The sequence below is a fragment of the Dunckerocampus dactyliophorus genome, chromosome 18 (genome assembly GCF_027744805.1).
Source record: "Dunckerocampus dactyliophorus isolate RoL2022-P2 chromosome 18, RoL_Ddac_1.1, whole genome shotgun sequence".
Classification (NCBI taxonomy): Eukaryota; Metazoa; Chordata; class Actinopteri; order Syngnathiformes; family Syngnathidae; genus Dunckerocampus; species Dunckerocampus dactyliophorus.
In genome coordinates, this window is record NC_072836.1 from 12,842,501 (window position 1) to 12,860,565 (window position 18,065).

Consider the following 18,065-nt stretch of genomic DNA (forward strand, 5'->3'; position numbering starts at 1 on the left):
GTGCATGACAGTCAGAAGGCTAGCTAGTAACCTGAAAAATAATACGTGACGACCAACCTTTCTCAGCAGTGGAAGACACCGGGTACGCCGAGTGTTCTCTCACTTACATGGAAGTCCTGTTAGAGCTCCACCAATGTACTCTAACATCTAAAGTCTCCTTAAAGAAGGCGTCTCATCCTCTGTAAGTTTCACGAGTGATATGTGTTCTCATGAAAAAGTAAGTAGAATATGTTTTTGTTTCTGTTTCTCGACGTGGCTGTGAACAACATTGTACAACTGTAAGCAAACATCTGAGAAATACTTGCGATCGGGCACGGCAAAGCGTGGCTCGAGGAACTCCAGAAGTTTGAAGAATCCGACGTCTTACACGATAGAAAAAGGCTGGTTATCCAGTGCGATACACTCCATGATTTCCCGATTGATGACTTTCGCCCTGGTAATTGGAAGTATTGAAGTCTTGGTTCCGCCTCGCATACCCAACGCTTTGCAGTCATTGCAAATAGCAAGTTTAATATCCGAAGAAGACACCACAGACATAACGTTAGTCAGGAGCGAGCAAGCTTGTTACTAGCCACCCACGGTTGTTTACACGCTTCAGACATCATTTGCGCGTCGGAAAATACGGGAGTCCATAGACCTACATACAGCATTTTTAAAAATCGGTTTTCATTATAGGAAATAAACCTGATACCGATATTGACAAATATTACATTTTTATGCCAATTATAGGACATCCCTATTAGTCCATCCATCCGTTTTTTATACCGCTTCTCCTCATTAGGGTCGCGGGGCATGCTGGAGCCTATCCCAGCTGACTTTGGGCGAGAGGTGGGGCACACCCTGGACTGGTCGCCAACCAATTAGATTTAGAGTCACCAATTAACCTAACCTGCTTGTTTTTTTTGGATGTGGGAGGAAACCGGAGTACCCGGAGAAAACCCACACACGCACGGGGAGAACATGCAAACTCCACACAGAAATGCCCAAGGGAGAATCAAACCCACGTCTTCCCGATCTCCAGACTGTTGGCCAACATGCTAACCACTAGACCACCGTGCGGCCTATTAATAATTTATAAGTAATTATCTATTTTTTGGGCCCCCTTGCAGTCAAGGGACCTTGGAATTATCCTGACTTTTCCCCTTTATGCAACAAATTGAAGAATGTATAATAAATTCATCAGTATTGGCTGATTTCAGTCCTGGATGATCGGTATCTGAATCGGCAGCATATAACCGTGATCGGAGCATCCCTAATAGGTACAGAGGAATGATAATTGAAATTGGAGTCCAAGTGTACAAGCATAAGTTTCACTTTGCCATCTCATAGCAACTATGGTGCGTTCACGGACCGCCTAAAAAAGTGGGAAATCTCAACACTTAACTAATTAACTTAAATCTATCAGTGAAGCATAAAGACACATTTTTTTTTAACCAAAAATTCATTAATTTGCAGGGCTATGAATGCTGAATCATAAATGCGCGGGATCCGCTGTATTTCAAGCAAAAATAACAATAAAAATTACAGATATAGGGGGCACAACGCACACACTCATGCACATACAGCATAGCCGACTGTATTGCAATCGCCACCACACAATTACACCTTTACTGACAGCAGACAACTTATCCGGTCCTTGATGTAGCTGTTTAAACCCATTTAACTTGCTGTTTATTATTTTCTATGTATTTTTTAATGAGCAAGGTCATTATGAACCAGGGTGTGTTTTCCTGCCTCGTTCAATCTGCTCTGTGCAGCTTGGTGCCACTGCAGTGTCTAATCATGGCTGCCTCATGCAGCTGGCCTCAGTGGAATCAAGCTGTTTGCTAAATAGATTCATGCCAGATTGGGCCACTCACAGTAATGTGACAACATAAAAATTTTACGTGTATGCTCGCAAATTAGGAGTGCAGTTTGGAGCTCAGAATGGCAAAATGTTGCTCATTATAATCTACATGTGCTGATTTTTATAACTCCAAAAAGTCATGGGAGCAGTTTGTTACAAAGGTGGAGTAAAGTAAATTGAGAAGTAGAAAGCCTTAATATTCATGACTTTGCACTTATATTTACACGTACAGGCATTAGCCATACAAGGTACTGTAATTACATGTGGACTGAATGAAGCACACAGATTCGTCCTGTCCATTCAGCAAGAAACTTGGTGGGAAACAAACCTCTGTTGGTGTGGTTATTTGAAGATAGAAGAAATATAAGACAACAGTTGCCCTCGCTCTGGAGCTCCATTCACGATTTTACTTCGTGGGTGATTCTGAGGAAGGTGAACGATCAGCCCAGAATTAATTTGGGGGGAAACAAGTTAATGACCTCAAGGGAGCTGGGACCACCAAAAAAAAACCTCTTGGTAACACACTTCTCCATAATGGATTGAGATGCTACAGTGCCTGCAGAATTACTATTGCAACAACACATCATCAGTCGGGTAAAACTAATCTCATGGTGGTCTCCCTGTGGAAGTCAGTCAAGTAAATTGTATTTCTATCAAGCCAATTCACAACAGAATTGATCTTTTTAGATATTGAGCAGGTGTAGAATCACGCGCCTCATACATTAAATCCAACGGAAACCCACATGAGCAAGCCCTTGTTGATGGAGACGATGAAAAACTCCCTCTGGGGAGGACATTTCAAACAGAACCCATACTCTAAGGGGCGACCGTCTGTCTTGACTGGTTGGGTTGACATAGAGAGTCATAGTTGAGGGACAGAGGGTAGTTAGAGAGAGAATACAGGATAAAGGGGTTGAGCAGTTGGGGCAAGGATGACAAAACATTGAGTATAAATGATTTTATCAGTAACGAATAGTACTATGACTGAGGTACATGCCACTTGGCTGTCCATTGGTCCGATCATGTAAGTTTTCATCTCCTGGTGTGGGCCTGCAGATGGCTGTACAGTCTGATCCTCGAGCGGCAGCCACGGGTGCAGTGGGGGCAAGGGAATTATCTGCAGTTGTCTGGGTCAGCAGTCCAGGCCTTCTCTCGTCTTTCTCTTGCATCTGTCACAGTCACTCGCCGTGTCTCCTTTAAAGTTTTCTTTTGCCTGACTCATCAGGCGGCCCAGCCTCGTCTGTCCAAAGCATGGAGCTCTAGCTGTTTGGGTGGGATGTCAGAGTGACTAATGATGGAACGCAGTCTTTGAAACTTTGGTGACTCATCCAATGTAGCTGATTTGTCAGGATCACGGCTTCAATGACAATAAAAAAACTATTGATCATGTTGAGTACAGCAGTCCCAACGAAATATAGAACATGGCAAGCGAGGACGGATTGGGTGTATACAAAATGTTGAAGATTTAAAAGATGAACCAGATCCGAAAAAGGATTAGACAAAAACTACCCAAAAACAGTGGTACCTCGATTTTCCTGATTACTCTGGCTTGTCAAAAACCGAATTGTATGAAAACCCAAACAATTTTCCCAATAGGAAAAAATGTAAATCTAATGAATACGTTCCAGTCACCCAAACTGTCAACACAAAACATTTTTAACAGAGAAGTTTATAGTTTTACAGACTTGGCTACAACTTTTTTCTTAATTGACACAAACTATACTGTCTCAAATCTAAAACAGCCACTCTCCATTCTTCGCAGAGACTGAGTGACCACTCCGTGGATGATTTGTTTGGCCAATTAATTCGGCGAAATGATACTCAGGCAAATTGAGTAGTTCGTTAGGTGCAACTGAACTGTGAACTTGCCCAGACTTTGAGGTGCGCGTTTACACTACATCGCGGTTCAAACATCACGCCCTCAGTCTCGCATTTTTTCAAAAAATGAATTAATTAATAAATGATCGCTGTTGCATGGTTGAATATGGTCAATTATTAGTTTAAGAAAATGCTCATTTAAGCAAACTAGCTATATTCATGACCTAAATTAAGCATTTTCAAGCATAAAAATGTCCAAATGAAGGAAAATACAAATATAAGGCATTCAAAAGACATGATATGAAGTGTAATACAGAATCTGTGACTTGTATTATCTGATGTCATCTGGCTAATTTTGACTGTTAGCGGCAGGTTAGCGGTGTAGAGGGTGGCCAACAGCAGCTCCTGTGTGAATGTTCACAGCATGTCTTCTCTTCTTGTTAATAAAGCGATGGAAGTGCATAGTGAGTCTTTCCTTAAACAGATGCAGTAGAGTAGCATTCTACGCTGGTATCTAGGTGTCAGTGTCATTGAGGAGACAGTGGCCACCAGGAAGTACGCGGCCTATGCTACCATGTGAGTGTATCTTATAATATTTATGTCTAAGATGGCTTATTATTATTATTATTATGTCTACTATATTGGGTAATAAACGTGTAAAGGGGACTCTAGGGGTGTTTTTCATGTCTACAGGGCTCTAATAATTGTAAAAACCATAATTACAACCGTAACTACGAAAATATTCCAATTATCAATACTGAATCCTACTTCATGGATATTCAGTTATTGCAGTCGGGTCTGGAACCACAATAAATGAGGGATGACTGTATTAACATTTGTGGTCTTACTTTTTAGTTATACACTGCAAAAATCCAATAGCACTCTCAACTCAGATAAATAAGTATAACAAACTTTTTTTTTTAAGTTAAAAGAGTGTACCAAGTAAAACATAAACATCTATTGTGGTCAACAGTGTTTTTGCTAGGGAAGGATATGGTACACTGTACACTGTACTGTAAACTTGCAAACAGATTGTCTTGAAAAAAACAAGTAAATTGAACTTAATAGTTATAGTTGACCACAATAGATGTTTACGTTTTATTTTGGTACACAGACGTTTTTTTTAAATAAGTTTGTTCTACTTATTTATCTGAGTTGAGAATGCTATTGGATTTCACAGTGTACTTGGTTGTAAAGGTCAGATCACTGTCTGTTGAGCTTGGATCTACAGTATATATAGTGAATTAATTTGACTGTCAAAATGAAGGATTATACTCCTCCATCTTGACAGTCAAATTCATTCATTCATTCAGCAGAGCATAACAATATATTTAATGCATTTGAATTGTGACTAAATCTACCGATATCTGGTCCTGCTGTCAAAATAACAAAACAAAAAAAAAACACTGGCTTTTCTTCTCTATGGAAGGACGGCCGCAACAAGCACCTTCCAACTCACAAACACCCCCAATGCCTTCATTGTGAATTGGAGTACTGCAGCGCCTCAGCGTATGATATTTGTCTGTATTTTATTGTCGGATTTATACGGAAAATGATTTCACAGTTACATTAAAGATATTACATGGGCTGTAGAAAGCTATGGTGTATAGTAAATGTTTCTGCAAATATTCTTTTGACATGCTGACAAACAAAAACGGGCATGCGCCATCCGCTATCCAATGCACTTGGTGATTTGGCTCAGCTTGATCAGAAAATCTGAAGAAAATGCTAAATACAAGCGATGCTCCGGTGGATGGGATGGGGTGGCGACATGACATGTCATGCCATGACAACATGACATGTCATGAATGTGCATGTGTGCTGTGTCACACAGGGTTGACAACACCCGTATTGAGCCGACAAGGAACACACTTTGTCCCGTATTACTGCAAGAATCAACACTAGTGTGTAAAACCTGCATTGGTTTCAGTTTGACAGCTTGACACAGGCTATGCCAATCCATGCCAGTGTGCTTGACCACTCCTTTGCTAAACCTATTGGTGTTCCACTTCTCTTGCATCTTTCTTTACACACTTTGCCTAGCTGTCCGGCACTAGCTAGCTAGTTAAAATTATCCGCCTAGCTTCTTGAGCTTAAGTCCAAAAGTGACCTTTTACGACAGTGACATTTTGTTTTTAAAAATTCTCTTAGTTTGGAGCTCGTTTTTGTCCCACGGGGAAGTGGATATCACGTCCATCGAGTACGTACTAACTTTTTCAAGCATCTATTGTTGTCGTTATACTAATTATATCTGGTGCTCCAAACACTATTTGTGTGTTGTTTAATGAACAGAATTATTTAACAATATATTTCCTATGTATTTGTATTACTACAAAACATGCATCAAATGAAATTCAGGTTTGTGTCAGATAGTACAAAAATTGTATACAAATAAAGGCAAAAAAAAAATCCATCCAAAAGTTTATTTTTCAATAATTACCTATTTTCCAGGCGCCCTTGGAATTGGTTAATGGCAGCCCTGGCCTACAGCAATCATCATAAATACATTGAAAAATGTACAGTTAATCCATGTAATCTGTGTCGGCCGATCTCACTGACAGATGGTCGGTATCAGAACTGGCAGCATAAAACCCTGATCGGAGCATCCCTACTAAATACGATTTGACTCACACAGAAAATACATTTATAACACAGCTCAATGAACAAATATGATTTATTTTATGTCACTGCACGTCACTGCTCACTCTGTAAGACCGAAAACACGAAGAATCTGCCTCACCTGCTTCCCTTGACCGCAGGTCACCGGTTGTTACTGTGTCAGAGTTATTGTGTGGAGATATCGGGAAATAACTACAAAAGCTCAGTTCATTTACTAACTATACTGCAACAAAGAGTAGTTACAATAATCCATAATGCTGTTTTTTAGAGTTTACACAAACCCTTTTATTCCTCAAATCACAAATACTGAAATTTGCTGATATACTGTAATTTGCTTAGTATATTCAAGGTGCTAAACTGGCGTACTTTCTCAAAGGTCCCCACAACTACAAAAATATTGTCGCCTTTTATCATTCAGTAATTGTTCGATATTATTGAACAGGGCAAATATCAGTGGGTGTGTGTGGGCTCACCATTCGTTTTTTTTGCTGTACTGCTTGTCAAATATCTTCTGATCTATGGCCATGTGCTGTCTTCTGCAGTGAGTGAGGCGAACAGTGTGGTGAAAGTGGCCGAGTGGCAGCAGACCTACTATGCATCAGACTCCGGCATCCAATCGGGCGCCACCACCGTGCGTGATGATGACAGCAGTACTGGGTACAGTGGCAGTAAGAAGTACACAAGCAATATAACGAGTACTACCACTGCACCTGCTACCGCCATGGCTGAAGGAGGAGCAGCTGGTGAAGGAGAAGGACCCACAGGTGAGACTTTTCGTTGAAGTTTTTGGATTTCTGTCTGTTTAGTCTCCAATCATCCATTCTTTTCTGCACGGCTTACCTGTTCAGGGTCAAAACAAGGCATGGACCCCATGCCACCTAATTTATGGTGAATGGTGGTACTACACCCTCAACTGGTCGTCAGTCAGCAGAGCAAACATCAATCACTCAATCTGTGTCACTTTCACGTTAGAGCTTTTTCAGGTGGTAGAGTGTTTGTGCCTCACACTACAGGTTCTGGATTTGATCCCGAGGTCTTTTTTGGGGAGGAAGATACAGTGGAACCTCGTTTTTTGTTATTAATTTGTTCAGGTCAGATGAAAATGGAAACGTGCAAAAACCAAAGCAATTGTTCCTGTAGGAAATCATGTAAATCCAAAGAATCCGTTGCAGACACCCAAAAATATTAGCAAAAAAATAAATTTTATACAGAATAATTTGTTTTACATACAGAAAATAAAGAATGGGAAAGAAAGAATGCATACCAACAACAATGTATTTTTTCTGATCTCTGTTATGTGAACACCTTTACTTCCTTAATTTCTTCTTTTTTTGCCAGTCTGGATGCGGATTTACCATTAATCCCAGCAAGACTGGCCATGCAGACGCCGTCTTCGTACCTTGTGATGAGTTCTTTATTGAATTCAATAGTGTTTCTCACCTTATTTACCAAATTGCTGGCACTTACAACTGTCTTTCTTCCCATGATGGGGTATTTAGCAGTTGCACACAACAAAAAATGTACGAACAGTGAGTCAGCAACGCGTTGGGTGCTTTCTTTGGGCACTCGATTATGCGGAATAATACAGTGCAGGGCAGATGGACTCATTTGCTAGAGACAATATTGTAGGATAAGCGAGACGGTGTATGAAAGCCAAGACAACATTTTTGTCAAAAACTGGGATGTCCGTCACAATAAAAGGTCACTGGAAAAGCAAAAGCACTGTTAGGTCACTGTTAAATGTGCAGTTTAAACACTATTATTAAACAGTGAAGTAAAACCTAACCATGAGACATTTTAAAAGGTAATCTGATTAGCTGAATGTGAAAGAGACATGACGTTAAAATGTCCTCAGTTTTCTCATGAACTTTGGTGAGAAGATGACAGCACAACTGTGCAATAATCATTCTCAGTCATCAATATGCGTTATGTCTGATGTGACACAACTGTGCTCAATAATGACTCATTTGAGGGATGTAAGTGCCTTGTTTGGATCTAAAAATGTTAAATCTTTGTAAAATGGGAGCAAAAACAAGTATTTGTTGAGTGGATATGCAGTATTGATTTCCTCGTCAGCTCCTGCACGTCAATATATTTCCTCAAAGGATGCAATATTACACTCGCTTACAGCCAAAAATATGTCAGTGAAACTGAGCGGGCAATACGCCAGACAAACTGCAGATTGAAAAATAGAAAATGCCATTGTGGTATACTTTATAATGTAAGTTGAAATTCTCTTTGGAATGATTGGAGCGTCACGTCTGAGCAATCCTCATAGCTGCTATGTTCATTTTCAGGTCTGTTAGTCCTGCTTTATGCTGAAGTTTCGATTCATCATAAACTGAAATGACTCTCCTGAGTTCCATGCTGATGTGACTCATGGGCACGCGCACACACGCAAACACACCAGGTGAAGTCAGATGAGATGAAAGTAAATTAAATAGTCCCCAGCACAAAATATCCAAACTCAGAATCACTACTCCTTTGTGTTTTGGTGTTTTGTTGTGGAATCTGTGGTTAACCAACCCTGACATTAGTGCATGCTTGGTACTGAGAAAAGTTAGGGACCAGACCAGAATTACAAGGATGAATCTGGTTAATGAGCATTAGCATTAGCATTAGCATTAGTAACACACTTTGCTGTAATGGACTGAGATCGTACAGTGCCCGCAATGTCCCCCTGCCCAATAAGGCGGATGTACAGCCTCATCTGAAGTTTGCCAGTGAACACATACATGAGTCAGACAAGGCTTAGCAGAATGTGATGTGGTCAGGTGACACTGAAATTGAGCTCTTTGGCATCAACGTGACTTGACGTGTTTGGAGGCAGAGAAATGCTGAATATGACCCGAACCACAGGGTGCTAAGGGTACATGAAGACTTCACCGCATCGAGGGGCTGATGAACAAGGCTGTGCGCCATAGAATCTTGCTTGCCAACAAGGTTATCTCCACCAAATATGAAGTCACGTGTTGCTGCGGAATCAAATACTTATTTTGCTTAATCAAATACAAATTCATTTAACTAACTTAAGTGATTTATTTTAATTTGATTTGATTCGATTTTTGTATATTTTGTGTCACTCGGTTACAATAAATCTACAGTAAATCCATAGAAATACAGATTGTTGATATCTCATGGGGTAAACTTACAAAATCAGCAGTGGCTCAAATACCAATTTTCCTCACTATGTGTTTACGTTTTAATAGAATACACAATGTGCAACTGTTTACAGCTACAACTTTGGTTCCGTTCCCGTTGCAGGTCAGTTCAGATTTATTTTTTTTGTATATATGTGACCTGTATCAGATTTTTTTCATGTCAGTGTGAACAGGACAATTCAGATTTTCTCAAATGCGACCCAGGGGTCTTTCATTTGTGGGCATAAAACTGATATGTGTCCGATGCTCCTGCAGTTTGAACGTTCGGGTCACATATATCTGACATCGTTGAAAGGCGCGTTTTTCCCTGCAAGTGTGGGGGAAAGGTATACATAGATGTAGGCAAACGTTCTTCTTGTTATCTGAAATTGATTATAAAAATGTACATCATTGAAGCAGCTCAATGTCCTACCACTCTTGGCTGCGACTCGTCAGCACCCACAAGCTGCTTGGAACAGATGTCGCAACAAGTTCCCTACAAACTGCCATATCCAATAGTCTTCTTCAAATTTCCTACACAAAATAATTTGCTTAAGAAAATGTTGACTCTGGGTGCATGAAATTGTTGAAATTGCCACAAATGTGCCAGAACGTGGCCGTGTTTACTCAAAAAACATACTGAATTGTGTGTTCGTGCGCATGCCACTTCCCGTACACATTGCGTTCACATTTCACACAAATACAAGCCGCATTTCTTTGGTAATGTGAACGACCACATAAAAAGATCTGACTTCAACAAAGAGTGAAGTATGAACATATGTAACTCGCCCTGTTTTGCACCGCCCGCACCGGGGCACGAACACAGGACCTTCGTGATGGGAGACGAGAGCGCTGACCACACGGCCAAAAGCCCGGACTGTCGACCACATGTTCAGCGCAGCTCTTAAGGCAGAGGGAGTGAGGTTTACCAACGTACACTTAGACATATTCACTTTTTATGTGGTTTTATGTGGCTTAGCCTATGTTGATTTCAGGTTGCCGTACGCCGTTCATTTCTTCAGTCGCTTAGTTATAGCAGTCAACTGTCATCCGCACTTACAAGTTACCTTAATCTCCAAAGTAGTAACCGACGGAGATCATTAGTCTGTCAATGATTGTACCACATTAAATACTATCTGCATACAATACATTTGGATCCTTTGTTATTATTATTTTTTAGATAATATCAGGGTTAACTCCACAACTGATTCATTAAGTCAAGTTCTGTTTTTAACTCAAATCTTATTCAGATGTAACTAAAGAGGAGAGAAGAGAGAATGCGTCTCAAATGGATCATCAGGATAAAAAAATGTGACCCAGTCACCTGAAGTCCACTGTGGTCATAAATGGATGGTGTCACTTCATGCTTTCTGTGTCACAATTTATTTCCCCAGATTTAGATGCTCAGTACTCACTAACCCGGGCTCAGCGTGTCAGGGCTGCCATGTTTCCAGAGACGCTGGTGGAGGGAGAGGTAGCCATGCCTGTCCAGTCAGATCCCACACAACAGAGCAACGTGCAAAGATTGGCTGAGCCATCACAGTTACTAAAGACAGCTATAGTCCACCTGATAAACTACCAGGATGATGCAGAGCTGGCAACGAGAGCAGTGCCGGAGCTCACTAAGCTGCTTGCAGATGATGATCCGGTACTTCCTGTCACTTTCACTTTACTGAGGATTTGTTCATTCATACATCACCTACATGTTTGTGAATATTCTCATTCATCCATGTCATTGTATTCTCATTGATCACAGCTGGATTGTTCAGGTTGTCTGAGAAGACATTTCACCTATCATCCGTGCAGGTTTCATCAGTTCATTCTCACGACTAGATAGGACAGCTCCTACTGTGTCAGTGTTCACTTTACACAACTAGCTAGGACAGTTCCTATCAAGTTGTGAGCAAGAACGGATGAAGCCTGCTCGGATGAGAGGTCACACGTTTTCTAAGACAGTTTGAACAATCCAGTTGTGATCGATTCAATGCCCTTGAGAATAAAGTACATCACCTACTTAACATATGATCTGTTTTACCAGTCATGCTTAATTCAAAAACAGACGTTTTTACATATATTATTATATATTTTTACATGGAAAGTCAGAATGTAAGAACTATACCTGTACTTGCACTGACCTGAACCTGTGTATCTTCAACTATTAGTATCTTGCAGGGGTCTGGCAGTTGTAGTATTGATAAGAAATACCACAAATCTGCTTTAAACTATCAATAAATGATACAGGGTATCCCTAAAGTCTGGACACATCCAATTGGAATGTTAACAAAGCATCAAAACAAAAATATGATTTCCAACATTTGCGATGCAAAAGACTGATGTTGTGTCCAAACTGTGAGGACACCCTGTATAATGTTTTAGCTATAATTTTGGGGACAAATTAAAATAATTGCAATATTCTATTTATTTTTTCCCCCTTGAGTGAGACGGAAGCAGACTTGACTGATGTATGAGAAACATTTATCATAGAAATGAATTTCAAATTTCTACAAAACCCCAAGCAAAATTTGAAAATGACTTTCACAGGGCAGTACACATGTATCCTCCAAGTGGTTATGAATATATATTGCATTTATTATTACATATTACACTAATTGATGATACATATGCTGTTATAGACAGGTTTACGGGTCAACCTGTTTCTGCATTCATCTACTGAAAATAAATGCAAAATCTTGACTTCTATTCTTGGACACTCATATGACAAAGCCATCCCTAATACATTTCTTGCTATAATTACCAGGTTGTGGTGAACAAGGCAGCCATGATAGTCAACCAGCTCACCCGTAAGGAGGCCAGTCGGCGGGTTCTGGTGCAGTCACCGACCATGATAGGAGCCGTGGTTCGCGCCATGACAACAACAGTTGACATGGAGACAGCTCGTTGTACGGCAAGCGTCCTCCACAGTCTGTCACACCAGAGCGAGGGACTGCAGGTCATATTCAAGTCCGGAGGGATACCCGCACTGGTTCGCATGCTGAGGTACAAAGACATTAATTGTACTACCAAGTAAAAAAAAAAAGTAATCTGCTTTTATCAGTTGTGTGATGATAAGAGTGAAATAACTGGACAGTGCACAATAATTATACGAGTAGCAATAGTAATAGTGCCATATTTCCTCAAATAGTAGCCTTCACTCTTAGACTCTCAGTTATTATTACCTCCTTTTTTTCAACATCAGAAAGAAAGATCCTTGTTTGCCGCATGTACTTCAAGAGAAACGCCTGGTAATTACCTGTAATTACTGAAAGGTCTGTTGTTTAGAGACTGACATTAGGAGTTAACTGCTATGCCAGCAAAGAATAACTGCCATTGTTGTCCAAATTACTTTTGCTAGGGTTATTAGTTACTTTCCCCCCAAAAGTAATTGAATTAGAAATAGAATTACTCCCTTATAATTGTAATAAATTTACCAGGGAAAATAATTTGTCTATTAGGTTTTTGAAAAACATTCAAAGATGTAAAAAAAATTTGGATTTAGCTTTTGCTGTAAGCTCAAAACCTGCAGTTCGCTCCCAAAACACTTTGGGGGGTGACTAGCCATTTAATTTCCTGTGCAGTAATAGTGAAGAACGGTGACTGAAGCGACATCCAAATCGTTGATATAGTCATCAGTGCATATTCATGTGTCACATTTCACTTCAGTAACTAAAGGTGTTATAACGTTTGAGATAGTAATTCATTTGATTACCCGTGAGTGGAAAACAGTAATGGTGTTAGTAATGGCATTATTTTTAATGCCGCTACTCTCAAAACCGGTTATTGCTCAATCATTCGCTGACCCAAAAAGTGCATCTCGTTCCAGAAAGAACAAAAGCAAGGTGGATGAGGAAGAAAAGAGTATAGCTGGCACAATAACATGTACCCTGTATGTCTCAGGCTTATCTGAGAAACTCAGAAGGATTTTTAACACACACAACATACCAGTACACTTCAAACCTGGTAACATTTTGAAACAGGGGTTGGTACACCCCAAAGACAGGACACCCGATACCCAGAAAAACAATCTGGTGTATGCTGTCCAGTACCGCACTCTTTTTGAGGACAGCGATGTACACATTCTGGACAGAGAAGACAAGGGGTTTTAAGAGGAGTGAAGCCATCTTTGTCAAGGTTGAGATGCCATCTGTGAAGAAAGGGGGAGGTCTTCGACAAAACCTTTTCATTTAGCCTCTAATAAATAAACAAGGCACCTTGGTTTCAGGTGGGTCCATGACAATCATTACATCTGAATGGAATGCTAACGAAGGTGATTACCACCCAAACGACCATCGTTGGAGAGCAGAGGCCCCACTCCATTGTATCCCAATGACCATCATTTGACACCACAAAAGACGAAAACATACCTGTCTGGACATGCCTCCTCCTTCAGAGGATAAATACACTGGATCTTGCACCAAGTTGTCAGACTAGCGCGGTCCTATTAGTGTTTGTCCCACCTAGTCTTGAGCCTGCTCAGATGAGAGGAAAAACATCTTGAACAACCTGAACAGTCCGGTTGCGATCGATTCAATGCCCTCAACAAACAGCAGCAGTTTTTATTGGCTGCCGCTCAGATGTTGTGTATGCGTTCCCTGCAAAGTATTAAAGACGCTCTTACCTTGTGTGAAATGTTTCGGGCACCGTAGGTTTGGTTATCTTATTTGTTCATATCAGTGTGAACAGGACAATTCCTACTTTTTCAAATGCAACCTGTGTCTTATTATTCACACGTAGCTATAAATCCCGTATGTATCCATCATGTATACGTCATGGAAAGGAGTGCTTTTCCGAGACTTGGGGAAAGGTACTCACAGGTGTAGACAAAAGTTGTTCGTCATCCAAAAATGATTTTTAAAATCCGTCCCACCACTCCTGGCTCCGACATCCACCCACACGCTCCTCGGAACAGATGCCAGAGCAAGTTCCCCACGAACATAGCCCAAATTCTTGCTTCTCCTTTCTTAATCTCCCTCGCAAAATAATTTGGTTATGCAACTGTTGACTCTGGTTGCACAAAATCCTTGAATTTGCCAAAAATGCACAAATTGAGGCATATTTGCTTCGATAAACACACACCAAGGTGTGTGACTTTGTATTTTGTGCACATGTGCATCACTTCCCTACCCTGCAGTAGTTGTTTCTGTAGTAATACTGTAGTAGTAGTAGTAGTAGTAGTAGTAGTAGTAGTAGTAGCACTGGCAGTGTACAACACTGACAAGTTGCATGCGTTAAGGAACAAAAGCAACACATGTTCACTGTTTTATGTAAAACGCAAGTCATTCATAACTCTTACATCATAAGCAGCCGGTGCAGGCATGCTTTACAGTTACAAAACATTGTACAACAGTTTTTAGCAGAACACGTTTCTTCATTCTTCATTTAGACCAGGATTGTCCAAAGTGCAGTGTGGGGGCCATTTGCAGCCTGGGGCTTGTTTTTTTTACTAGGCTGCGGCACATGGTAAAAATTAAATTAAACAAAAAAACTCCAGCGCTAAAGCCCCAATGTAAAGAGAAAAAGCTTTAATATTGACACTGCTAACAAATAACACAAAGCTTTGTCTGTCATACTGTCTGGACATTTTGTTAACCTTTTTACATAATATCAAAATATATATACTGTCTATACGAATATCAAAGTCCTTTGGCTTTTCAGTAGAAAAAGTTTGGGCACCCCTGATGTAGACTTTGGAGACACAGGGAAAAACTTTTTTCTTGACTTTTTCAAGCAATGGCCCACAGTTTAAGCGTTGAAACTCGAGTTTCACTGATGATACCTTATACAAATATATTATTATATCAAGCATCATTATTTATTTGATTTCATTATTATTTATTATTTAATTTTCTAAGACATTCTGTGAAATTGTTATTATAATATGCATGTGTTTTATTATATCTGTGGCCTTTCCAGCCACAGCGAGACGGCTTTTCAAAGTTAATCCCTTTTAAGCCTTAACTGAGGATGAATGATTCACACTAATAATTAATTCAGGGCTTAATTCACCCTGAAAGTGAAAGGAAATTGACTGGAAAAAAATGAAGTGATTAACAGAATGCAGGTTGGTGTCCATCTCAGTACTCTCGTCGCTTTTTTTTACCTTTTCTTGTCAACATGCACTATCCCACCCTTTGCTCCCTCTCTGCTTTATGTTGTCACTTGGCTTGTTTGTTTCCTCTAATGTCATCCCCCGCAACATCTTGTATTATCCTCTTTGAATATATTTGAATATATAGTGCGTCTGTATGAATCGTGCGTTACACTGTGTGTGATAATTAAGACAGTCGACCAGTAGACATACTTTTAAGAGCCTCTCTGCGCATTGCTTTCCAAATCTAAATCATAGAATTGATCAACTGGTCTCTCCACGCAATTGACAAAATCTTCTCGACGAGAAGCTTGGTTTCGGGGGAACATGCCTGCCTTGACGGAAGGTTCACCACCGGTTATGTGATGGACACTTGGGGGAAGTGGAGGGTCATGTACTTAGAAATTCTTTCCGTTGAGGACATCGAAAACATCTGCCTATCCGGAACCATGATAACAGGTGTGTTGCTGACTGGGATTAGACACTGCCCTGGTGTATCACAAAATTCGGAAGACGGAGACAGCAGTCCGAGTGTGCATCACCTGCCCGTCATGATTGATGGATCGATCGAGAGACCAGAATGGACAAACAGGGTATCCGTGTCTATTGGAATGCGGCTACTCGCACTAACCCAAAAAAATCTAATCTGTATTTCGGCTTCCCCCCGACGTCGGCCCCCGGCCAAGGTCGCTGCCAGAACAACTCCTGCAGTGAGGCGATCAGGAATCCTCCTCCCCCTTCCTTCAGGGACACCTGTTGACTGTTGACTCCGCCTGGGTCCGTTCACAGTCGTCTCCATGGCAACTGCTGTGTTATCGCAATGACTCCTAGGGACTGAGGCAGCAAGGCACTGTCGTCTCCATGGCAGTTGAGACACCGGGATTGTGCGCTAGACGGCGCAACTTCCCCAGGCTTACACACACATGCATCCAAGGACACTCACACTCATACACATATTCTACACACACGCCCTGCCCCATCCCACGCGTTTGCTGCTTCAGCCCCCCAGTGCTGACAGGCGGGGTGCATGGCACGCGCCAAAATATGGCTGCGTCGAGTGGTTGGCTGCCGGCCTGCACTGGAACACCTCCACCCTCCGTTCCCCCTCCCCTGGTGCAAGCTTTGAGTTCTTATGTTTTAAAGTGTGCTTCTTTGTGGCCATGTTACCGAGGTTTTTTGCCAGCCCCACACAGTACTCCCCCATAGGAGCAGAGTTTTGGACTTGCTTTTTTCCCCTCCCATCTCCTCTTTTCTTCTCTTTCCTCTTCCCCTTTTATCGCCTAGTCAGCCTGTCCTGTCTACCCCCCGTCTTATTGTATAGTATGTTGTACGGACAGGTGACTGCATAATTTTGCTTGTACCTCTTCATAAGTGACAAGTAAAGGCCATTCCCTCTCTCTCAGCAGAATAAATGATACACATTGCCACACACACTGGTCAGGCAGCAAAACATTCTCCGCAGCATCTGCAGACTCGAATGTGTCTCGTGGTCAATGTAAATCTGCTTTCACCCTGTGAATAGAACAGATTCTTAGATGCATTGCAATTCGGACGTGGACAGTTCTGAATGGATTCACGAACGTCCAAATTTAGATCATTTAAAACCTGTTAAGCAAAGTAATACAGAAGGTTTTAATATACGAAACTAAGAAGCACAGTCACGTCATCTCGTAATGGGGCGTGCAGCAGGTGCACAAACATCCTACAGAGAAAACAAACATGGCTGACCACAGCAACTCACTCATCGTGCGATCCGTCTAGCTCCTTCTAATTTATGGAAACACTTTGGGTTCTACAATGTTGACAGAAGAAACTTGACAGGAGCCATGTTATGTTTAAGCTGTGTTGCGCTAAAATAAAATACTTTGGCAACACAGCAAACATAAGAGGCCATGTAAGTCGATTCCATCGGACAAAGGAGTCAGTGAAATGGCAGGCTTTTGAGCTGTAATACACGGCATTTACTGCATGTGTTACTCAGGAGAACCTTGTCATGTTTACAAAACTTGAAAAGCAGCACTTTTTTGAGGTGCTGGTACTGGTAATTTGTTGCAATGTGCTTATATTTTAGTGCACTTGTGATGAACTGCCAAAAGAGAATGTTTTTTTGTTGTTTGTTTGTTTGTTTTTAAAAAATGCTGCTTTTTGTATAACAAAATGTTTGGGTTTTTTTGGTCAATGTTACCAAAAGTTACTTGAGATTTCTTAAATATTACATGTTGAATGCAGAAAGTGAACAAATGTTTTAGCAATTGATGTGAAACGGAAGGGAGGTAGGATTAAATAAATAAGTTCTGCTTCTTCCTACTACTTTTCGGACATGTGGAATTGTGAATTGTAACATGAAGTAGTCCAATGTAACCTGTATGCATGTTCGAAATTAATTATACCGTACCATACCAATGTTATATTGGTTACTGTGTTGCACAAATGTTGTTTACGTTTTTTGTTGTGTATTAGGACACATTTATTTTTTTTTAATTCAAGATACCTGTTGCATTTGGTTTTGTACAACAAAGTTGTAACTGTCCAGTCTGCACACATTTCCATTGGTTTA

General features: G+C 40.8%; 1 protein-coding gene across 4 annotated transcripts in view; it reads left to right on the plus strand.

The window, feature by feature from the left end:
• The window catches only part of LOC129170770 (junction plakoglobin-like), a 116,640-nt gene that overhangs the window by 56,482 nt on the left and 42,093 nt on the right, over positions 1-18,065 (plus strand). For 3 of the 4 annotated variants that reach the window (XM_054758737.1, XM_054758740.1, XM_054758738.1), the window contains 3 exons: positions 6,826-7,047; positions 10,818-11,071; positions 12,182-12,420. In XM_054758737.1, the coding sequence (XP_054614712.1) occupies positions 6,826-7,047; positions 10,818-11,071; positions 12,182-12,420 (715 nt within the window). The remainder of the gene's footprint in view (positions 1-6,825; positions 7,048-10,817; positions 11,072-12,181; positions 12,421-18,065) is intronic. The other variant, XM_054758739.1, reaches the window with a different exon arrangement.